We start from the raw sequence: 25111 nt of genomic DNA on the forward strand, positions 1-25111 counted from the left end.
GTAGCTCCCTTTTCCCCAATAGACCGCTGCACAAAGATGGCAGAGAAGATGTTTGATGAATGTCATCAGCAGCAGTTCTTGCCAGCCCACTCCTGGCAGCAGCACCCCATTTTCTTCTAGAGAATCCTCCCTTCCCCATTCTCACTTATGTGCTCCATGTACAAGAACTGACTCCCTCCCTGGCCCGAAAGCTGGACCCATGGCTCAGACCTAGCCAAGCACAACATCACTTTCTCCTGACAGTGACCGGGTCAGAACCGAGGAGACAAATGAGACAGAGAGAAGTCAGGATAAAGGCAAGTGCTTTCAGTCTAGGCCACACGCAGTAAGTGGGAGGTCACATTCCAATGACATGGTTTAAGCTCCTGTATCCAGCTGTGTCTGAAGCCATTTATGTCATTGGACTCTTGAGCCATATAAGCATATTAATCCCGTATCTTGCCTAAGGCAAGTAGAGATGGGCTGTCACTTGCATCCAAAAGAGTCCTGACAGATGAAGGAATGAATGAATGGATCTACCAGAAAACTGTGGCATAGAGGAAAAGATTCTGTGCAAGGAGTCAGGACAGTATATTTGACACTGGGGAACACTACTGTCTTTGGACTTCAGTTTAGAATTCTGATATCATTCATTTATTCAGTATTTATGGGCATTTATTGTGCTGGGCGCCGTACTAGGTGTTGGCTCTAACTGTGGTAACAAAACCCTCATGGTTCCTGTTCTCATGAAAATGGAAATGAAGTTCAGGTCTAGAAAAGTAAGGTTTCATTGTTGTACAACTGATTTTGTCACTGTAAAATCTGTCTGTGGTAGAAGTCTCTAGCCCTTGGTAACTGGTAGCTATTATTATTCCTTCAACTCCTGATTAGCTAATATTACAGGGTTAACCAGAGGAGGGGCAAGACTTACACGGAGCCTAGTATAATGGGAGAAGAGGGTACCACAGACTTCACTTCCTTGCCCATGCTCAAGGCCATTCAGAAATAATGCTTATGAGCCTAATTACACATGGCACTGAGCTCGAGGGTGTAATGAGAGCCTGGCCTAGGCTGGGTCCAATCCTCTGGGACCTTTAGTTCTAAGAGCCACCATGCTACCAAGTATGCGTTTTCTGGCCTCTGGCAAAGAGACTTTTCTAAGTCAAATAAGCTCATCAGTGTTCCCAAGAATCAGCCTTAGAAATGGACTTACTTAAGCTCGAGCTCTTTCCATTTCTGTCGGATTTTCGTTTTTAAAGGGAATTTACAGCTTGGGGTGAAGTGGCAGAAAGTCAGATCTAAGTCCAGAAAAAGAGTGTAAATTTAGCAGGCCCAAAATAACCAGTGTCCTAATCCACCTTCTGTTATTTAATTCATTCATCCATTTAACAAATATTTATCAAGTGCCCTCTCTGTACCAGGCACCATCACAGAGCAGCAGCTGGCTCATAAGAGGACAGTGCAGAGAGGGGACAGAACCAGGGGCAAATACTCAACACAGACCCACTCCCACGTACCAGGTGCGCACACCTGGCTAAGCGCAGCCAGATGTTAATAAATCAGCCTCTACTAATAAACCAGCTCATGGGCTCTAGTCTAAATATAGCACAGGTTCTAGCCTGTTCCAATTATTATTGCTGCATTAAAAAAAATGACTTTAAAACTTAGTGTTGTGGTACTGATTGCCATTGAACTATATACTTAAAAATGGTTAAAATGGTAAAGTTCATGTTAGGTATATTTTACCATAATAAAAAATTATGGAAGTATTTTAAAAAATGTAATGGTTTGAAACAGCCCTTTAAGCTCACAGATTCTGGGGATCAGAACGTTGGGCAGGGCACAGTGGGGATGGTTCATTTCTGCTCCACAGTATCTAAGGTGAGTCAATATCTGGGTGCTGGAATGAATCATCTAAAGGCTCTTTTATTGATATGTCTGGGTTGACTCGAAAACTAGGGCTGTCTACCAAGCTCACATGTGGCCTCTCCACGTGGTTTGACTTCGTCACAGCATAGTGGCCTCAGGAGAGTCGAACTTTTTATATGGTAGCTCAGAGCTCCAAACATCAGTGTTTCCTAAAAAAAAAGCAAAACCTTCATCCCATTTATGGCCTAACATTGGAAGTGTCATTTCTGTCATACTCTTATCGGTCAAATTAGTTGTAAGCCTACCCAGATTCAAGGTAGGAGATGATAGAATTAGATTCCATGTTTTGATGGAGTATCAAGATCATATTGTAGAAAAATGTGTGAAGGAAGATATTGTTGGAGCCATTTCTGAAAAATACCATCTGCCACACCACCTTCCTACATGGACCAAAAGCCAAGAAACCACGGGAGAATCAGTTTAGAGAAACAGCACTGGGCGAGGCCCTAATGAACAGATAATCTGCCTTCCAAGAATAAGCAACTCACTCCTCCGATCATCCCTCCTCAGGCTGGTAGAGTGCAAGTGCATTAGGCTGAGTGCAGAGCCGGTGGTGGTTAGTTGTAGTTCTATCAGTTCCTAACTGTGTGTGTGATCTCAAGTAGTGAGTTTAAAAACCCTCAAGTAGTGAGGGTTTACACCACAGAGAATTTTTATCTTCCTCATGTTTAAAAAGGAGGTAATTCTTGATCATGTTTCATCAGTGTTATGAGAACCAAGTAAAATACTGTATGTGACGACAAAGTTGTTGCAAAAACGTCCGCAAGTTGACCTCTCAGGTGGACAGCCCACTTTGACAATACAACTGGAGAGAGCCATGTACTGCCAATTTATTACAGCCACCAGTCTTCCCCCAGAGCAGCCATTCTTCTGTTTTTGCTTGCCTGTCTCAGAGCTAGGAGAGGCAGACGGAAGCTCAGAGAGGGCAAATGACATGGGCAGGGTTTCACAGCCAAGAAAGAGAGTAAACTCAGATCTTTCTGGGATGCTGACTTTCCAGTCTAAGTCCTCGCACCACTGACATTTTCTAGCAGATGACTCTGACCTTAGCTGAGAAGGATGACACGGAAGGTAGCCAGCATCTGGAGGCACAGTACCTGGGTTCACATCCTAGCTATACCACGTACTAGCTGTGTGACCTTGGGAAAGAATGAACGCGTCCCCGCGTGTGCAATGGGAATAAGACCCCCCCACATAGGGTTAAGAAGTAACCAGGTTAACATCAGGCAGGTGAAACTGTGCCTCGCACATTACAAGCACTTTGGTGTTTGCTGCTGCTACGACCACTACTGTATACTTAGTATATAACAGGTGCTAAATGTTTTAGGGTGAGAATGTAACGTCCGAGAATATAATAAAACGTAACGGCAGAAGTATCCTTGAAATGACATTTTGGAGAAAGCTTGAAACCACCACAAACCTCTACCATTGATCAGTTGGAAGTCTATGGAACTGTAAGCAACATAAATGTTGGTAGAAACTTGCCTCTGCCTGAGCCCTGCAGTTCCAATTTTATTTGTTTAATGCCCCCATAAAACCTGAAGACATCATTACAGGCGGGACAGTCCTCAAAATCCCATTCTCGTCTCCCGACGGAGGACAGTCGAACCCACGTGGATTCCCCGCCCCTCGGCTTCCACTTCCGCTTCTAACCCTTTCCCCGCCCCTTTCCCATTCGGCGCCTTCCAATGACGTCAGAAGGGGCCGCCGACGCCGCAGGAAGTAGCGTTTGCGCCTGCGCTTTGCCCTGGAAGCGCTCCGGTTCAGATCCTCAAGCGTGCGGTGCAGGGAGTCCCAGTCCAGCGGCGGCCGAGTGTCCCTGAACTGAGGACAATGAACCGCAGCCGCCAGGTGACGTGCGTGGCCTGGGTCCGCAGCGGCGTGGCCAAGGAGACGCCAGACAAGGTAAGGCCCGGGCGTTCGGAGGCAGAGGGAGCGGATTCTGCGGCCCCCTGGGTGAGGCCCGCTTGGGGAACCTGGACCCAGAACCTGCGGCCCTGGCCTGGCTGGCATGACTGGCCGGGGTGAGGTCGGTTTAGGCCTGATTGTCGTGACTAGGGTCGCGGCTCCGAGGACGTGGGAAGTCAGGGACCGCGCCTCCCCCCAGTCAAGCCCCAACCCCACATTCGCGGATTTCCTGGGCTGGAAGGTTGTTGCTTGGAGTCGGAAATCCCCCCAAAAGCCTTTTTGATAACACCACAGCTTCAGCTACACCCCAATGCGTTTTCAGGCATAACGGGAGGAGGGAGCGTATACGTGAAACTACTCCTGAGCTCGGCGTTCAGAGGAGTAAACAGGATCGAAACTGTGATATAGAAACACTGGTGTGGAGACCTCGAAGTCGGGAAGCAGGGAGTGGAATTAGGAATGTCTTGTCCAAGTGAGATGTTGATGTGGGGATGAAAGGTAACCGTGGCACAGGAAGGAGAAACCCGCTGGAATTGGAGACTGAGTCGGTAGCAGAGGTGAAGATCGCTTCTGTTATTCAGCAGATACCTACTAGGTGCTTTCTGCTTTCCAGGCGTTGTTGATGGTCCTGAGATAAGCATGAACAAGTCCTTGCTTTTCTGGAGTTGACATGTGAACGGTGTATGTCAGTGGGAATAAGTGCTGTGAAAGAAGGGAAAGGGGGTGGGTGTTGGTTTGAATGGAATTGGGCCAGTGATGCCAGATAAAAAAGGTGGTAGAAATGTAAGTGGCTGGGACATAAAATTAACAGGAATGAAGGATTGAAATTGCCCCAATAGATGTAAATTCCTTAGGGCACAGACTGTTTATTTTATTCACCAGTTTCCCTGGTGTTGGGCTCACAGGAGGTACTCAATGCATATATGTAGAATAGGGGACAGGAAATTATCTCACATTAAAATTTATGGAGGGGGCTAAGTTATTAAAAAGGGACATATAGCCTTTCATATACTTGAAGAAAATGATTTCCAAACATGTCTACACATTGTTACCACTGGGGGAGCTTCAGAAAATACTGATGCCTGTGTCCCACTCCCAAGTATTGTGGTTTAATTGGTCTGGAGAATAGCCTGAAATTATTAAAAGACCCCCACACACACTTAATTCTAATGTACATACAAATTTGGGAACCATTGCTTGAAGTTTATAGCAAATAAATTGAATTTATTCCACAAAATTCTAGAAAGGAAAACTCAGACCATTAAGAGAAATCAGAAAAATAAGTATCATTTAATGAAACTTAAGAACCTTTCTGGAGCTGTCCAACAATGGAGTGTGATCCCTCAAGAGGATTTCCACATTACTAGAGACATTTTGGTACAAACGGAGTGATTGATTGGTTGATTCATTCATTCATTCATCATCTGTCTTCAAGCATCCCTACCATGAGCACTGAACTTTGTGCTTAAGCACACGATGACAAGTCAGTGTCTGTCTTCCAGGAGCTCACAGTTTGGCAGTGATGGAGGTGTTTTAAAAGGTACTGAAGCATTGATTAGGTGGAGGCATGCCAATTTTGAAGATAATGACTTCAGTTTTGAGCAGGATGTCCAAGTGGAGAGTCCTATAGGCAACTGGGAAAATGGAACTGGAGTGTGGTGCAAGAAAAGGGAAAAGTTAGAGCAGTCAGTTCAACGGTGGTAGTTTTAGTCCTGAGGATGAAAGAACTTTGCAAGGAAGTGACAGCATGAAGAGTGAATACTTGCCGGTGATAACAGGGAAAAGAGCAGAGGACCAAGGCAGGGGTGGTTTGTTTAGGCAGTGACCAATAAGGAGTCAGAGTAATTGGCGGAGAATGAGGTGGGCTTCCATAGAAGCCAGTTCAGACAGTCTTTTTTGGAAAGACTGGAGAGAAGTAGACTGCACATTCTTTAACAGTTTCAGGTGGGACAGGATCTTAATTGTAAGGACCTGTGAAAACTCCAATTACATTAAATTTAGCGAGCCTGGATTGATGTTTGATTCTTGATGTCTGTTCAAGTTGCGTTTTACATTAGTTTGCAAACATCTTTTTAATTCAAAGACTCACAATGATTTCTTTAACTATATCATAATGAAATGTTTGCTCTCTTATAGGTAGAGCTTAGTAAAGATGAAGTAAAACGTCTCATTGCTGAAGCAAAAGAAAAATTACAGTAAGTTTAGGAATGTTGGTGTTTATAGTAAAGTCCAGATAAAATGTAAATCTTTTTTTTTTTTCTGTTTACTTTTCTCATTTATTCAGGTCTTTAGATTCCCCATATCAGTGAGAGCATATGGTATTTGTCTTTCTCCGACTTATTTCACTTAGCATAATGTTCTCTAGGTCTATCTATGTCATTGAAAATGGTAAAATTTCATTATTATTTATGGCCGAGTAATACTCCATTGTATAAATATACCACAGTTTATTAATCCAGTCGTCTACCGATAGGCATTTCTGTTGTTTCCAAGTTTTGGCTGTTGTAAATAGCGCTGTAGTAAACATAGGCGTGCATCTATTTTTTTGAATTAGTGTCTTGGATTTCTCTCGATCAATACCTAAGAATGTAAATCTTAAATAATGATGACCAGGTCATCTTGTTATTGAATGGTGCCATTTGGGTGCTTTTTCATTGGCATAGAGAAGAAGGTGGCAGTGATGAAGAGGAGACAGGTGATCCTTCAGAAGGTGGCATGCAGAGTGCACGTACCCAGGCACGGCCACGGGAGCCCCTGGAGGATGGTGACCCGGAGGATGACAGGACGCTGGATGACGATGAGCTGGCAGAGTACGACTTAGATAAATATGACGAGGAAGGCGACCCAGGTTAGAATTCACCCACTGCTACTGGTTTTAATCACAAACTCAGTGTATTAGATCACGCTTCTAGTGTTCCAAAGCTTTCCTCTGAGACCTTGTTGTCCTTTGTCAGTCAGATAATCTGGCTCAAGGCTTAGGCAGACTGGCATGTTATTTAATGGGTAGAGAGTTTCTGGAGATTGGATGTACAACAGTGTGCATGTACTTAATACTGTTGATCTGTACACTTAAAAATGGTGAAGATGGTCAGTTTTATGTTGTGTATATTTTAGCACAGTTAAAAATAAAAATAAAGAAGGAAAAAAACATTTCCTCAGTTGAAAAGAAGCTCTAACCCACTAATCTAAATTTTTTTTAAATAGTGTATTTTATTGTAAGCAGTGAGTATAATAATCTGTAACTCATTTCTCTTTATCTGCAATAATGAGAGAGGAATTATTACCTCCATTTTGCAGAAGAGAAAACTGAGGCTTACAAAGATGAAATAACTTTGCCAGTATCGCACAACTAAATAATGGAGCTGAGGTTTGAACATTCTGTGGCTCTAAAGCCTTTGTTCTTTTCAGTACAGATGCTCCTCAAGCTGCAGTGAACTTATGTCCCAATAAACCCATCGTGAGTTGAAATACCTTAATTTGAAAATGCATTTAATACACCTAACCTACCAAACATCATAGCTGAGCGTAGCCAATTTCTAGTGATGCGTATCGTTTTTGCACCATCAGAAGGTTGAAAAATTGTAAGTTGAATCATCGTAAGTCGGGACTGTCTGTATACTTCCTTAGCTGCAGACAATGGCTTTTTCCTTTGGACTCTTGTTACCGTCCTGCTAGAACAGAGTGCCGTAGGAATACAGAGGAAGGAAGCGCTAACCCCGCCTGGAGAGGCACATTCAGACACTGCTCCTTAGTATTCTCCACACCTGACAGGGCCTGGGCTCTGTCTCATCCAGTGAAGTTCCCACCTCTGTTGCCTGTCAGATGTTTAAGACCTGTTAGTCCTTCCCCCTTAAACTAGCTTCCCCTGACAGTTAAGACTACCTTCCTTTTCCTGGGTTTTATGTTACTTGGGGTCAACTCTATGCAGATATGCCATAAAAGAATTCCATTTTGAGGTAAGTTTAGTGAAAACGGTATATAGTGTCCCATCTTTCCGATTCATAAGGCAAATTATCGTATCAGAGGTTCTGAGAAACTTGCAATAAAGAAAGCCATTTAACTTTGTGAAGCCCATCGTTTTTCAATTTTATTTGACCAGCAACCCTTACTTATTCCAGGTTGGTTGCAGTGTTTTAGGGTAATTTTATTTCCAGGTCCTCAGGGCTGCCTCTCTGTAGCACTTTTGAATAATGGTTACAAGGAGCAAGCTAGAGAATCTGAATAGAGTTCTCATACCTTCAAAGGGAGTTTCATGGTTTGATTTAATTATTTTATTGGAAGACTGTGAATTCCAAGACTATCAGATATGCGTTCTAAGGTCAAATATAAATGGCTTTTAAATTCCTATTTATTATTATTATTCACTATTTCCTTTCCCAGCTATGGATGATCCAGAGTTAGTTATGAAATAGACGGTTGGATCTAAGTCTAAGAATAAGATGCCATAGGAAAAAATGCCTTTGTGGAAATGACTATGACTGTTTTATTCATTTCAACTTACAAATTTTTACAGACACTGAAACTCTTGGCGAATCTCTCTTGGGTCTTACAGTCTATGGGAGTAATGATCAAGATCCGTATGTTACTCTGAAAGACACGGTAAATATTTACATGGCTTTTCTAATCAAGCTCCTCAGGTGTTTGGAAAGCCTTACCACATGTCTGCTTTGGTAAGGTTTTTGACTTTTTCTCTCCCCACTTAGGAGCAATATGAGCGTGACGATTTCTTGATTAAACCCACTGACAATCTCATAGTTTGTGGTAGAGCTGAACAGGACCAGTGCAATTTAGAGGTGCATGGTAAGTGAAATGCATCCCGTACGAAACGGTTCTAGTCTATTTATAAAGTGATATTAAAATGATAATGATAATAGTTACTATTATGAGCTGTTAGGCACCAGATCCTGCCTTCTCTCAGTTAAAGTTGGTTACATGGTTCAATTCTGCAGATTTCTGCGTTATTGTACCGGGCATGTACAGTCTGATATATCATTTGGGTACCCGACTTTATGGAAAATAGGTCTCCTGGAAGGTTCTAACAGGGATTTTTAATCTTTTATATAAATATTTTTGCCAGTTTTTCACTTATTCACCCCATTAGAGAAAACCTGGACGTAAAACTATGTAAAACTGTAAGAAAAACTTTATAATCCCATCTAAGTCACTCTAAGGTGACTTGTTGCCCCTGGCTTTTTACTCCAGTCTTCTTTCTGGCTGCTTTTTCTTTTTTTCTTTTTTTAATTTTATTGGGGAACAGCATGTTTCTCCAGGGCCCATCATCTCCAAGTCGTGTCCTTCAATCTAGTTGTGGAGGGCGCAGCTCAGCTCCAAATCCAGTCGCCGTTTTCAGTGTTCAGTTGCAGGGGGCACAGCCCACCATCCCATGTGGGAATTAAACCAGCAACCTTGTTGAGAGCTTGCGCTGTAACAACTGAGCTATCCAGCCAGGGGCCCTGGCTGCTTTCTCTTTATGTGGCAAAGATTATACTCAATAGACAGGCTTTTATCCTGCGTTGCTTTTTTTTTTTTCCTCCCACAAGAGTCATTTCAAGTATTTCCCCTTTTGCAATGCACTTTATTTTCTTCATAGAAATTCTGTACAGAGGCCTGCATTTCTCTTTAGGAACCAGAACACTTGGACACCTTTTCCAGTTCAGGGAATGTTTGCATCAGAACGTGGGGTGAATGCTTTGACTCTGAACTAGTCAAGGATTTAAATTTTCCTTTTTTTTTTTGAATTTTTAAATCAGATATATTTTAGTATTGGTATTTATTAATTCAACAAACATCAATTGAATGATTGTTTCCTTAAAAATAGGCCTTCTAGGAGTCTGGAATAGTCTGCCTTCAGATTCCCACTTTTGTTTTCATGCCTTTTTGTTTCTCTGTGCAGACATTCTCAGACAAGTCCATTCTTGCCCAGATACTCTCCTTCCCCAACTGTCTTTTATTCATCTGTCTTAAAATTTTGAAGCTTTAAAGAAATTATTAAGCTAAGGCCTTTTATTATAGGAAGCACAGTTGCACAGTTTGAAAATGAAAACCTTTAATGTTTACTGGCATCTTCTAGGTTACTTTGTCATTTATTCTGTGTATCAGGTTGGGTTTCTGTAATTCTTCAGTCTTTAGGCTGCCTGCAGGAAGCCTATGGAATAGACCATTTTAATCCTGTGGCCTATTGTGTGCTATTTATAAAGTCAAAAAGGCTTTAAATAATAGATACTTCCAGGTGAAGTAATTCTAATTGTCTGTGAACTTGTTACATATTTCAAACGAAAACCATGTTGATGAAATTTTTAAAAGACCCAGTTCTAATTTCAAAAAATCAAAACTCAGTTACATTGATTTTTATACAGTCTCATGTGAGAACTTACTGTAGTCGTTCTTTTGAATTTCATGAGTGTCAGAAACGTCGTTATGCAGCGCATGACCAGTCCTTAGGAGACCTTAGGAGCATTCGTTTTCTATAATGGGAGAACCAGGACACGGGACCACTTTGGCCGGTGAGCACGCAGAGGGAGTTTTCAGGCAGATGTCCAGGCCCTACCAGTGTCCTGTTCCCCTTGGGGCATACCAGGTGATGACAACACAGTAGACATGCAATTTTTTTGCCTAGCAATATCAACAACTTGGGAGTCTCCTTTAATGTCATAAAATGTCTCGTTTTAGATGTGTGGCACCTGAAGGTTTAATAGGGAGAGTCTGTTCTTCAGAGTGGGATGTGATTTCTTATTCTGATTCAGTAAAGTCTCTTTTCCCAATCTTTTCAGTTTATAACCAAGAAGAAGATTCTTTTTATGTGCATCATGATATACTGCTGTCTGCGTACCCTCTGAGTGTGGAATGGCTGAATTTTGATCCTAGCCCAGAGGATTCTACTGGTAATGAGAAAATTTAAGATTGCTCAATGGTTCTTAGTCCTGGGTATTTTTCCTAGCCACCTAAGTTATCTGTTCTGTGTGAATGTTTTCAGAACTATTGATGTTTTGTGAAGTTGTAGTTATATAGTTCTTAAAATACAATCACTTAATTGTTTAGGGTCTGTATGTCTCCAGGCTTTAGCTAGGTTAAAAGGGTAGCCGCTCCACTGTAGGCCGAATAACAGGGCCTGAAAGCATTTGGGGCTGCGTGTGAAGGTCTCATAAAAACCCAGTAGAAAATGACATGATGTGTCTCATGTTACCAGCTAGAGGTTGGTGGCATGACCCTTTTTGGAAAACATCAACATTAGGAGAGAATTAGGTTCTCATGTTAGTCTTTTTAGTCAAAGCTGCACAGTACTGGTTGCCTCGTCCTGTTTCTTCTTAATAAGGGTAAAATCTGATAATACTCCTAACCTTACATCTCATCTGCAAAGCTTATTCCCATTCGTGATCTGACCAGATCCCTGTCCTCACAATAGCCTGTGAAGGCGGAAGGGGTGTTTGTTCTCATCACGTAAGTGAGGACCCTGGGCCGAGAGCCTGAGTCCTTGTCACTCATGCTGTGGTCCAGGGACCTGGCTGCATGGCATGGGCATCACCTGGGAGCAAGTTAGAAATGTAGACGTGGGTCCCCCCAAGATCTCCTGCAAAGGACTCTGCATTTTAACAGCACTCAGGTGATGTACGTGCCTGTAAACGTTTAAGAGAAATTGCTCTAAGCCTTTGCTCAATTAATCCACAGTGTAGTGTAGTTCAGTATAAGTTATTTTTTATCATAAACACATAATTTCCTCCTGTAGGAAATTACATTGCTGTGGGAAACATGACCCCTGTTATTGAAGTGTGGGACCTTGATATAGTGGACTCTTTAGAGCCAGTCTTCACACTTGGAACTAAGCTATCAAAAAAGAAGAAAAAGAAAGGAAAGAAGGTAAGCCAGTTCATAGAGCTTTAAACTCTAATGACAAACAGATAAATTTACTGAGGCTCGTGGGGGGATGCATAAGAACAGACAGACACTTGGGTGGAACAGGACAGGAGTTACAAATACTGTACTTCCTAGTTTTGAAAACCTTATCCAAGGATAAATTGCTATCTGACTGCATAAAACCTCTGCTGACACGTTATTCATCCTCACACAAAACATTTTACTCCCTGGTGATGATCTTCCTTTGTATATATTAACTGTTCACACTAATACGCTTGTTTTGAACTTGAAAACAATTTCTGTTTAGCCTTTAGTATGTTGAATTCTAAATATCCTTGTATTAATTCCTGTAGCTTTTTAAACTGTTAAGTTTAGGGGCAGGGGGTTGATACTTACGGAATTATAACACCTAGATTAAGGAGGACTACAGTTTCTTCTCTAAAGAACATTTGTCATGGGTCTCTGTCAGGGAGACAAGATGTTTCCTTCTCTGGGTCTTCAAGCAAGTTTGCTTAAGATCAAAACAATAACCTCAAGATTTAAAGAATCTTTCAGATTAACACCAATTTTATTTTGCGTGGGCTGGGGGGCTTTAATACAAAAAGTAATTGAACACTCATTACAGAGTTCCACAGCAGAAGGGCACACCGACGCGGTCCTGGACCTTTCTTGGAATAAGCTGATCAGGTAAAAAGAACTAACATTTGAAGTCTTGGTGAAGATTGTAACACTGCCATTTTACCTCATGTTCCGTTGTGTGGGGCAGGTCTTCGCATCAGTGTCTCCTTTTTCTTTCCTGCTTTATATGCTGCTTGAAGGCAGGGGCTGTGCCATCTGTGTCCTTGCATCCCCCACACCCCCTGCCAGCTCCTCACGTAACAGGTGCTCGTTACATGTTGGGTGAATAGATGCCCTCCTCTCCAGCACCACCGGGAGAATTAAGTTCTACGGTGTCAGTGGTGCAGAATGGCTTCTTCACGGAAGATTTTCCTCTCACTGCATTTAGAGTTCACAAAATCTCATCCACATATTTTTTAAATAATATTTTGATTTATTTTAATTGTGGTAAAATAGATGTAACCTAAAATTTACCATCCGAAGCATATTTAAGTGTACAGTTCAGTGGGTGTTGTTATGCAGCCCTTACCACCATCCGTCTCCAGAACTGAGCCTCTGTCCCCATTAAACACTAAATCCCCATTCCCCGCTCCCCCAGGCCCTGGCAACCACCATCCTACTTTGTCTCTATGAATCGACTCCTCCAGGTACCTCACATAAGTGAAATCATACAGTATTTGTCCTTTTGTGACTGGCTTCTTTCCCTTAGCGCAAGGTTCATCCATGTGGTAGCATGTGGCAGGATTTTCTTCCTTGTTAAGGCTGAGTGATACTCCATTGTGTGTATAGGCCACACTGTGTTTAACCATCGGTCAGTGGCCACGGGAGTTGCTTCCAGGTCTTGGCGATGGTGAATAATGCTACTATTATTCACACACATGTGAATAACATGGGTGTACAAGTATATGCTGGAGTCCCTGCTTTCAGTTCTTTTGAATATGTGTATAACCAAAAGTGGAACTGCTGGATCCTAAGATAATTCTATTTTTATCTTTTTGAGAAACCACCATACTGTTTTCAGTAGCAGTTGCCTATTTTACATTCTAACCAGTAGTGCACAGGGTTCCAATTTCTCGACATCCTCGGCAACACTTGTTACTTTGTTTTTGTTTTGCTTTTGTAGTAACCATCCTAATGGGTGTGACGTGGTATCTCGTTGTGGTTTTGATTTGCATTTCCTTAATGATTAGTGATGGTGAGCATTGTTTCAGGTGCTTATTGGCCATTTGTGTATCTTTGGAGAAATGGCTGTTCTGTCCTTTACCTATTTTTGAATTGGGTTGTTTGGGGTTTTTTTGTTGTTATTGAGTTATAGTTCTTTATAACTAGATATTATATTCTGGATATTGTATTCTGGATATTAATCCCTTACCAGTTTTATGGTTTGCAAATATTTTCCCCTACTCGGTGGGTTGCCTTTAACTGTTGATAATGTCCTTTGCACAAAAGTTTTTAATTTTGATATAGTCCAATTTATTTTTTCTTTTGTTGCCTGTGCTTTTAGCGTTACATCAAAGAAATCATTGCCAAATTCATTGTCATGAAGCTTTTCCCCCAAAAGTCTTAAGTTTCAGCTCTTAGGTTTAGATCTTCGATCCATTTTGAGTTAACTTTTGTATATGGTTCATCTTCATTCTTCTGCATGTGTCATCCACACATTATGCTTCTCCATAAACAACAGTGACCCCCAAGAAGCCATTTTCCTAATAGGATAGTTGGTTTGAAGGGCTGCTAAGGCAAGAAAGGTAAGCTTTAGGTTGAGTACAACTTACCTGGGGGTTAAGAACAAACTGGATTGCCCGAGTTATATCTGCGGAGCATTTCTCTTACACTGGACACTATAAATGTGAGCATTCTAAAGCGGATCCCAGAGAGCTAGCTCCCGGAGGGCAGCCTGTCTTCTTGTTGGTGGTCAGACTTCCATTGCGCCAAATGGAGCTGAGAAAGTTGGTTAGGGTAGTATTCCCCAAACTTAGCAGCAAATCAGAATCTTCTGGGTAATCCTTTAAAGTACAAGTTCCTGGGCTCTAATCCCCCAAAATTGAGTCAGCAGATCTAGAGTAGGGACCCAAGAACCTGTTGGTTTTTTTTGCAGGGGGCAAAGGGGAAGGGAGGTTTGTTTGTTGTGGTGGGTTCTTTTGGTCTGTTTTGTGGGGGTTTTTTTGGTTTTGTTTTTGTTTTGTTTTGTAAGGTGAATCTGATGCTACCAGGCTAAAAGCAATTTTGAGGGTTTTGTCTGAATTGGGCCTGGTCCTGACTAAATGGGCAAATGAATAAGAGATCTAATAACGAGTGTACTTTGCTTTTAGAAACCTACCCTTATTTACGAATCTGAACTCTCATGCTAATTTCATATAGTAAATTCTTGTAACAACTGTTACTTCAAGTTACTGAAAACATGTGAGTTATAAAACTGAAAGTAGTTTGTGTAATGGAAGTAACTTCTTTCGGAAATAATATCCAAAAATGAACCCATCAACGTTTTATTTTAACAGTGTATTGGTTTTCTGAACAGAAACATTATCATTAAGGACTTGAGTCTATGTTGAGCCGTTTTAAAGCTAGATGTTGAAGAATGAGCTTTCAATTTCAGGAGTCTGTATTTTTACAAGGAGGAAAGGTAGCCACTAACATTTCTCGGGGGCCTGCTATGTTCTGGTCACTCAGCCAGGCACTTGCATAGCAGCCCTTTGAGGCTGGTTGTATCGTTCGTATTGGCAGGCAAAGGAGTGTGACTTACTTTTAAGTGTTACAGCTCATAAGTACCGTGTTTCCCCGAAAATAAGACCTAGTGTGTATTTTGGAGCAAAAATTAATATAAGACCCTGTCTTATTTTAAGACCCATAATATAATACAATATAAGACTGCGTATAATGGTATAGTATAATATATAATATAATATAATATAATATAATATAATATAATATAATATAATATAAAACATAATACTGGGTCTTATATTAATTTTTGCTCCAAAAGACGCATTAGAGCTGATGGTCCGACTAGGTCTTATTTTCGGGGAAACACGGTAGCAGCACCAGGAATCCATTCCAGGTTTTCTGGGCTCTAAAGCCTATGTTCTGTTGTGAAACTACATTATTATCGCTTGAGCCCTAAGAGGTAGGCATATTGTTCTTTTCCTGTGAATAGTACTGAATGCTCCTTAGTTGAGAAAAAACAGTTGAGAAATAAATTCTCGTATGATAACATTCACTCTTTTAAAGTGTACAATTCAGTGGTTTTCAGTACATTCACAAAGTTGTACACCCATCACCAGTGTAATTCCATGACATTTTCATCCATCCAGAAAGCAGTCCACACCCATTAGCAGTGACTCCTCATGCTCCTGTCCCTCCAGCGCCTGGCAACCACTAAGCTAAGCTCTTTTCTGTCTCTGGATTTGCCTCTTCTGGACATTTCCTATTGATGGAATCGTACACGTGGCCTTCTGTCTGGGTTCTTCACTTGGCTTGTTTTCAAGATCCATTCATATTGCCGCATGTGTCAGTGCATCCTCCCTGTATTGATGAATAATATTCCCTTGTATGGATATGGCACGTTTTGTGTATCTATTCACCAGTTAATGGACATTTGGTTTGGTTTGCTTTTCTGTCTATTACAAATATTGATACTGTAAACATTCATGAACATGATTTTGCATGTTTTCATTTCTTGGGCATATACCTACGAGTGTAATTGCTAGGTTATATAATAGTGTCTATACCATTTATATTCCCAATGCAGTGAAGGAGGGTTCCAGTTTTTTTACATCTTGCTAACACTTGTTATTGCCTGACCTTTTCATTATAGCCAGCCTATATGAACTATAGTATGAAATAATATCACATTTTTTATTTTCATTTCCCTAATGGTGTTGAATATCTCTTCGCATGCTCATTGGCCATTTGTATATCTTCTATAAAGAAATATCTGTTCGGATCCTTTGCCCATTTTCTAGTTGGATTATTTGTCTTATTTAGTTGAGAGTTCTTTATATATTCTAGATATATATGATTTAAAAATAATATGATTTTAAAATATTTGCTCCCGTTATGTGAGTTGTCTTTTTACTTTCTTGATAGTGTCATTTGCAACACAGAAGTTTTTCATGTTGATGATGTCCAATTTGTCTGTTTCTTTTGTTGTTTATATTTAGGTTGGTGCAAAAGTATTGCAGTTTAAAAGGTTAAAAACAATTGCAAAACCGCAATTATTTTTGCTCCAACCTAATACTTTTGGTGTCATGTCTAAGAAACCTAAGCCAAGTGTGTCATTGCCTAAGCCAAGGTCACAAAGATTTACATCTGTTTTCTTCTGAGAGTTGTAATTACCCATCTTAGAGACACAAATATGAGTGCAGAAATATGAAGTGACTGGGAACATTAGTGCTTAGTAACACCTTTACAGAGGCTCCTAAAAAGGGACTAGGGGTATCAGCCACCAAATGGGGTTAAAGAATTTAACAGATCTGTTCCTGCACAACTCAGGGATCTTATGTGCCAGGGCACACCGTGGGACTTCCGGAGCCTGTGGAGTTGCCCAGATACGTTTGACCACACCCCTTTTCCCTTCAGAATATGTTTTAACGTTTGAGGGACATGTTACCTGCCAAATACAATTTGGGGAATGCTGTATTACGCCTTTTAAGTGTCAGCCTTTATTTGGCAATATGTTTTGTCGTTTTGATTATGCAGTACATTTGTATTTCTTTAGTACTAAATTTGAAAGATAGAATTTATAGAAACACTGTCAAATTGATTCTCACCAAGTATTAGGCAGTTTACCAAAACCAAACAGATCTCTCATTTGTGTTTCCTCCTTTTAGGTCCAAACTCTGCAGTTTCATCCATTTGAAGCACAGACTCTGATTTCTGGATCATATGATAAGTAAGATAGCATTTCAGGAATTATTGCTGCTGTTTTTATCCTCTTGAACTAATTGAGAAAGTAACACTTGATGCTCAGACAGAATACATTACTGAGACATTGATGTTTAAATTTTTAGTAATACTTATTTGTCCTTTTCAATTCGGGTCCTTTCAGTCTGCAAGGGAATGTTGTTCTGTCATAATAATGTAGTTCCTAAGTAGCAACTACTATGAATTTTAGAGGATTTTCTAATTAACCATTGCTGTGAAACAGGCCATCCTAGAATTCAGTGACTTAAAACAGTAAACATTTATTTCTTATAGCTCTGCAAGGTTGAGGTAATCTAGGCTGTATTCAGCTGGTAGCTCTACTAATCGTGGCTTGTTTGGCTGGGCCGTGGAGACTTGGCAGTGTCCTCGTGTTCCATATCCTCCTGGGACCAGCGTGTTAGGTCATGGTGGGGTCGGAAGCTCAAACAGAGACACCAAGGACTCTTGAGACCTAGGCTCAGCACTCATACACTTCTGTCTTATTATTCTCTTGACCAAAACAGATCCCATGCAGTGGGAAATGAAACCAACTTGCGTCTTTGATTCCTTATCCTTTTGAAGAGTGGATAAGAGTCCACATTTTTTAGTTGTAATTCATGCACAATTATAAAAGTGTATCCATCGGTTCCCCCAACAGATAACCTGACTGTAGAGAGTAAGTGTGACTGAGATCATTGGTTACCTGGCTCTTAGCACTAGCGTAAGGTAGAGATTGTCTAGTGTGGAAATAGAGATGATTCATCTTGTAACTGGAGGATTTGATTTGGAGAAGGTCGAGGCCACTGTTCCATCCACAGACACTCATGCCTCCACGTGACAGGACCAGGGTCCACCAGTTAGTGAAAATCAATTCATCTCTTCTACTTTATTTTAGAACTTCAAAGAAGGCTTTAAATAATTAGATCTTGACTTACAGTGTTTTATTACCATGTCATTATAAATAAGACACACAGAAGAATTGAACTGTTAAAACCCTAACTTTGCCTGAATGTGTTCAGGTCAGTGGCTTTGTATGACTGCCGAAGTCCGGAGGAAAGCCATCGAATGTGGCGATTCAGTGGGCAGATTGAGAGAGTAACTTGGAATCACTTTTCACCTTGTCATTTTTTGGTAAGACTATGCATACTACTGTGTTGCTTATCCAGGTCACTAAGGACTTATTTTCTTTAATTCCATTGTAGAAAGATTCTCTAAAAACCTTTTCCTATATTAATAATGTGAAGTGTTTGGATTTTAGGGTAAAAAAATAAGGTATTTTTAACAAGAGAATAATGGATCAGCCACAAAAAATAGTAAACATGTAAATGACTTTGCTAATTTCCAACCAAACCAAAGTGTTTGTGCCCTTTTATTTTATTGATTTTGATCATTTTATTCATGTGGTTTTTTTGTTTGTTTGTTTGTTGTTGTTTTTTTAAGATATTTTTATTGGGGAAGGGGAACAGGACTTTATTGGGGAACAGTGTGTACTTCCAGGACTTTTTTCCAAGTCAAGTTGTTGTCCTTTCAATCTTAGTTGTGGAGGGCGCTGTTCAGCTTCAAGTTGTTGTCCTTTCAGTCTTAGTTGTGGAGGGCGCAGCTCAGCTCCAGGTCCAGTTGCCATTGCTAGTTGCAGGGGACACATCCCACCATCCCTTACGGGAGTTGAACCGGCAACCTAGTGGTTGGAGAGGACGCGCTCCAACTAACTGAGCCATCCAGGAGCTCAGTGGCAGCTCAGCTCAAGGTGCCGTGTTCAATCTTAGTTACAGGGGGCGGAGCCCACCATCCCTTGTGGGACTCGAGGAATCAAACTGGCAACCTTGTGGTTGAAAGCCCACTGGCCCATGTGGGAATCGAACCGGCAGCCTTCAGAGTTAGGAGCATGGAGCTCCAACCGCCTGAGCCACCTGGCTGGCCCATTATTCATGTGTTTTTTGAGATACTTAGCATGGTTAATATTGTTTTTGTGTTTTTTAATGGTTAACTCAATCCAGGAAGATACTATTTAAGTCCTGGTACTTAAATGGAGCTCCACTAATGAGAATGCTAGCCTAATTAATTAATATGGCACTGTCTCCCAGACAGGAAAAAGTATAAGATCTTTCTATAGGTACCTTCAATGTCTGTAGAATGACAGTTTTCCATGTAGCATCCAAAAGATCCCACTGGCATTTCAATCCATGGAGAAATAATATACCAGCTTTCATCTGGAGGGAAGAGTAATAAAAGAAATCGTGATACACCCATACGTTTCCTAATTTTCCATATTTATGAGTGCCTTGTAAATGAGGGAAAGAGTTCTTTATGAAACAGCTTTCTTAAAATATGTGGACAGTTTTAAGAAGGTTCCTGAAGTAACGATTCTGAGCACACTTAACTCGATGGACCGGGGTGCACGCACTTCCCAGCTGAGCTGCCTTAAACCCAGTTCCATTTTACAATTACCAGGAGTGAGGTCCCAGTTCTCTTTGAATGTTGTATTATACTTTGGCTCTCAGAGGTCAAGCACACATATTTCCTGAGGTGATTTGCTAATAAATGGTCATTGGTACTAAAATCACAAATCTTTAGGGAAACGGGAAGTGATCAAAAGAAAATGATGTCCCTTCTTCCCTCCAGTCGCCAAGGTAGAGACCTCCCTCTTCTGTTTTGGTCCCTTTCCGCAGCCCAGTCGGCAAGACTGCATCAGTTGTCCTTTTTTTCCCTCCCTTTTTTCTGCACTGGCTGTTGCTCTTGGCCTTTATGTAGGCTTGTCCTTGACTAGGTCTGTCTCTTAATTCCTTCGTTTCCTCTCCTTTATTTGAAAGTGTAACAACCCACTGTAATCTGCCTTTCAATTTTTATCTGATTGACTGACTGCCAAAATATTGACAGCAGTCATCACTCCTTGAGAAGCCCTGTCACTCTGGCTTTCTCACATTCTCCCTTATTCCCGCCTCCCTCTGATTCTTCTGTGAGCTCCTCCTTAGGCTGCACCTTAAGTGGCCACGCTCTCCAGGCCTCTGTCCTCAACACACTGGTCTTTTAAGTCTGCGCTCCCAGGGTATCTCCCTCTGTTCGCATGGGTGTAACTGCCCCTCTCTAACCCTACTCCTCACCACTCCCACAGCCTCACACTCATAGCCAGCTGCCTAGCAGACATATCAGCTGAATTTGTCCATGTAAGAGCAAACGTGGTTTGCCCAGAAGGAAATGCCTTCCATGTTAATTTTTAATAAGCTCCTCAGGTAAGTCAGGTATATAGCTGATTTTCACTATGATTTATACTGTTTACCCATTAATGTGTGTTATGTCATGTAGCCTGACCTTTTCCATCTTTTACTCTTTTCAGGCCAGTACAGATGATGGCTTTGTATATAATTTGGATGCACGTTCAAATAAGCCAATTTTTACACTTAATGCACACAATGATGAAATCTCTGGTGAGCAAGAATAGTGCTTCTTTCATTTCTATTAAATTATGATGAAGTAAATCTGTATTTCAAAGTCACAGTCTCTGAACTAATCTTCCCTTAGGTCTTAATCTAAGCAGTCAAATCAAGGGTTGTCTTGTGACCGCGTCAGCAGACAAATATGTGAAGATCTGGGACATATTAGGAGATAGGCCAAGTCTAGTCCACTCCAGGGACATGAAAATGGTAAGAATACCCATGGGCATCTTTTGTTTTCTGTTTCTGACCTGCATTGTTTGTCTTCTCCAGGAATCATTGCAGTAAAGGGTAGGAATTTGTTGGGGGAAGTTAATTTTGAGCTTAGCCAAATTTGGTACGAGTTTTATGACTTAGGACAGTTTAGGGGGAAATCAGGGACCATCTGATTCCTTTTCCAACTCCCGTGGTTAACAACAGTTGCTTGGTAAGAGAAGAACAAGTAGGGGAGAAGGTTTTCTAGGAAACAAGTGGAATGGCCACGTTTTTCTTTACCCTAAAATCAGGACTATCCCAGAAAGTCTTGAACCTTGAGAGCGCCGTAGCTATTGGGTCAGTTTATCACCTCTTTGCATAACTAGTTCTGACTACACTGAAATTGATTACTATGTAGTGGCAAAAAATTTAGAAATAACTGGAATTGATTCATTCAGCAAATATTTATTGTGTACTTACTATATGCCAGGTACTGAGTTATATAAATTAAATTGCAGACATAGAACACTACACAGTGTTTAAAATTATATATATGTATCCCAGTGTGTGTATAAATATTTATGGAAAGGCAGATTACAGAAGCAATTTTTATGGTACCATCCATGTTTACATTTGAATGTTTAAGTGCTTGAATGAGTATATTTAAATCTAGAAGACCCTGTCCCAAAACATGAACACTGATCATCTCACTGAGTGGTTTTTATACTTTTCCTTATTTATATTTTCTATAATGCATGTGTTATCTAGTAATAAAAACGTAAAAAAGAAAACATTGACAAAGTTTAAAAATTATTTAATAGCGACCTTTGGTATCATGATCATTGCTTAAAAAGTAAAATAAAAAATGCTTAGCAGATAAGATTTGTTAGGAAATCCCTAACAGACAGAATGATAATGGAGATAAGAGACCTGAGTGGTCAGACCATACACACGTTCCCACAGTTATCCATTATGCTGAACTCGTCTGGCTTTGTATTGTTGTAATCTTCCTTCCAACTTGACTGTGAACCACCTTTGCAGGAGGCTTGTAAGAGATACTGGTGAGCTGGTTTTGAATAATTGTTCAAATCATAAGTCCTTATAGACAGGAACAGGGATCTCCATTAGAGCTCTCTAGACAGATTGAAATCACCACCTTTCTATTCTATTCTCACCAGGGAGTTCTCTTCTGTTCTGCCTGTTGCCCTGATTTGCCATTTATTTATGCCTTTGGAGGTCAGAAAGAAGGGCTTCGGGTCTGGGATATAAGCACAGTCTCTTCAGGTAAGAATCTTAATTTCCTGCTTTTTCTGAACGAGCTCTGTAATGGCTAACACAGAACGTGTTGCTTGAATACATTAGATAGACAGCAGAGGCAGATCCAGTGTCCATCTGTCATGTAGTCTGCTTAGGAAATAGGAGCAAATGTAATTTGGAAATGTTTTTGTTCACAAATAAATTTGTCTTTATACTTGAAATATCTATTGTCTTTATGACAAAATTTGAATTTTAAAATGAAAAGATCTTAATAGAAAAGCTGGAAGCAAATGTAGCATGACCTTCCCCTTCCCAGTTGCCAGTGTGAATAAATCTACCTTTTTTCAACTACTTTCTACAGAATCTAGCTCTCCTCAAGGGGCGGCTCCCTTCTCTTCCTCTCCTTTTCTGGGAGCCTGGCTGCTTATTCATTACTTTGAGGTAGTCTGGTTTGTCCTATAAGCATGGAGCCCCACTATCTGATTCCTGAATCTTCCTTCCCATATAGAAAAAGCATCCTAAATCCAAAAACATTCTATGTATACATGATACGGAGACAGATGGAAGAAAGAAAATAGGAAACTATCAGAAGTAGAGTAGTAATGAAAGGACAGAGTCACTGTTATGAGGGGGGCATCTGTTACCAAGATGGATTAGAGAAATCCAGGACAAGGCAGAGAAAGTATTTTAAAAAGTAGACCAATTTAACATTAACCTCATTCGGAACAGTAACTTGGACTTCTGAGCTGGTTACTTACTTTTCCATTTACAAAGTATTAACTGTACGTTCATAAAATTTCCATCCCAAGGTAGAGTAACTTACTGCTCATTTCTACATTTTAGTCTTTGTATACTATAGACTTAATTTTCTGATCTGGTAGTTTTTTTAACTATTTATTTGTGTTTTAGTAAATGAAGCATTTGGAAGACGAGAGAGGCTTGTTCTCGGCAATACAAGAAATTCATCTATTAGTGGTCCTTTTGGGAGCAGAAGCTCAGACACACCCATGGAGTCTTAAAGAAGATCATACAATTTCCTGTTTTACTTACCTTAACTCAGAGTTTTAGGAAGCTGGCCTAAAAATGTTCCATGTGTAGCTGCAGCCATTCAGTGACTGAAGAAAACTCATTTCCTACTACCTGACATTCCTCTCTGCAGCTGTGGTGGCAACACAAACAGGGTTGGTCTTTGTGCTGGCCTTTCGAGCGTGTGGTGTATAAGGCTCCTGTTGCAGGGCTCCTTGAAAAGGATAATAAAAAAGGTCTTTAAAAAATAAATTCCTTAAATATGCCATCTGTCATAGGTAACCTAGGTTTGTAAAATAGCTAACAAATTATAGAATTTTAAAAGAGGAAAATCTTGTTATTTTAACAGATGGGTAAACCCAGGCCTGGAAAGGTTGTGATTTGGCCAAGATTGCACGGTAGGCCACAAACTGAGGCAGGTACCACAGGGACTGCACTTTCCAAACGGACTGTTACCCAGTTAACACTGGTGAGTTAGAGGCGTGCTCAGTGCTACTTGGTAACTAAATTAAAAGTGGCATGCCTTTTTTTTACTCCTAGCATGGTATTCAATGTTATCAAAGAAAAGAGACATTACATAATGATAAAGGCATTAACCCAACAAGAGGATATAATATTCATAAATTTTATGCACCCAACATAGGAGCACATGAATATATAAAGTAAATATTAACAGACCTAAAAGGAGAAATAGCAATACAATAGTAGGGGACTTGAATACTCCACTTTCACCAATGGCCAGATACTTCCGACAGAAAAATCAATAAACATTGGCCTTAGACAACTCATTAGACTAGGCAGACTTAATAGACATATACAGAACATTTCATCCAAAAGAACAATGCACATTCTTCTCAAACACGTGGAAAATTCTCCAGGATAGATCACATGTTAGGATACAAAACAAGTTCTTAAAGATTGAAATCACACCAAGCATCTTTTCCAACCACAACAGTATGAAACTAGAAATCAATTACAAGAAGAAAACTTGAAAATTGGATATGTCTTGGAGATACTTGTAAACATGGATTACCTCAGCATTATAGCAGCATTGCATTGCTTACTATGGACATGCCATAACCATTTTCCTTCTGGAGCACACTTAGGTTTCTTCCACCTTCACTGTTAAAAACATTGCTGTATTCCTTCATCCTAATCACACCTGTAAGAAAGGAGCAGGGTCCTGTACATACTTTTTTTTTTTTTTTTGCATGTGTGCTTCTGGACTTAAAATTGGATTTCCTGGCCATTGTTTTTCTTTATATATGTGACTCCACACACCCCCACCTTTAAATTCCAATATGTACCTTTCCCAAAGCAAGTATGTGCTGAATGAATGGATCATCCTGCTTTCCTCTTGCCACAAAACACTTTGCATTTGGGGAATTTCAGATGCAGAATAGCCTGGCACGCTCTCTTTTTGCCACAGCATATATGGGTGAGGCATCTCCCACACTTTTGAGTAATTCCTTTTTTGACAAGTGCCAGTTGTCTCTAACCAGTTAAGCACAAAGGTGTCCTCTGCTTATCAAAATGCATTTCACAACCTCAGTGCAAAGAGACAACTTGTGTAGGTAGCAGTGTGATGTACCTGGGATGAGGTGTCAGCACAGCAGCAGGTAGATCACAGAAGTGAACCCTGGAGGAGAAATGTATTTTTAAAAGTACTCCCAAGGCACAAATCACAACATGAAATACAGAAAATCTTAAATGTTCTGAACTTCATTTTCACCATCTATAAAATGGGGGTAAAACCCACTGTTACAATGAATGCCCTATGAGGACTAAACAAATACTAAACTACAACATACTACTGCTATTACAGACTGTACCTGCAAATAAATGTCACAAAGGCCCAAGAGCATGTTAGCTGAGAAAAGCAGGAAGTTGTCTGTTGACAAATGATAGATCATTCAAGAAGTAAACTTTCCCAAACCAGCACCTTTCTCTAAGTGCTTTTCTCTCCTCATTCTGCTCACATGTTTGTCTTCTCCCAAAGCCCCTCTCCAGCCTGTGCC

At 40.6% G+C, this 25111-nt stretch overlaps 1 protein-coding gene across 1 annotated transcript; it reads left to right on the forward strand.

The window, feature by feature from the left end:
* The first annotated feature begins 3634 nt into the window (after positions 1-3634).
* PWP1 (PWP1 homolog, endonuclein) lies at positions 3635-23345 on the forward strand. The gene is made up of 15 exons (XM_074324928.1): positions 3635-3813; positions 5953-6011; positions 6480-6664; positions 8330-8415; positions 8520-8616; positions 10587-10697; positions 11540-11670; positions 12293-12354; positions 12884-12932; positions 17112-17173; positions 18204-18315; positions 20519-20609; positions 20704-20825; positions 21989-22094; positions 22977-23345. Exons 1-15 carry the CDS (start codon positions 3742-3744, stop codon positions 23084-23086), a joined length of 1455 nt encoding a protein of 484 aa, XP_074181029.1. The 5' UTR covers positions 3635-3741; the 3' UTR covers positions 23087-23345.
* The last annotated feature ends 1766 nt before the right edge of the window (positions 23346-25111 follow it).

Source organism: Rhinolophus sinicus, linkage group LG02 (assembly GCF_036562045.2).
Source record: "Rhinolophus sinicus isolate RSC01 linkage group LG02, ASM3656204v1, whole genome shotgun sequence".
NCBI classification, from domain to species: Eukaryota; Metazoa; Chordata; class Mammalia; order Chiroptera; family Rhinolophidae; genus Rhinolophus; species Rhinolophus sinicus.

Bases quoted from the DNA above. Each gene is read 5' to 3' on its own strand.
- PWP1 (XM_074324928.1), top strand. From the start codon at position 3,742: ATGAACCGCAGCCGCCAGGTGACGTGCGTGGCCTGGGTCCGCAGCGGC. The intron at 12,355-12,883 runs GTAAAAAGAACT...CCGCTCCCCCAG, and splicing joins TCTTGGAATAAGCTGATCAG to GCCCTGGCAACCACCATCCT. The intron at 12,933-17,111 runs GTACCTCACATA...TCCTCCTTTTAG, and splicing joins CTATGAATCGACTCCTCCAG to GTCCAAACTCTGCAGTTTCA.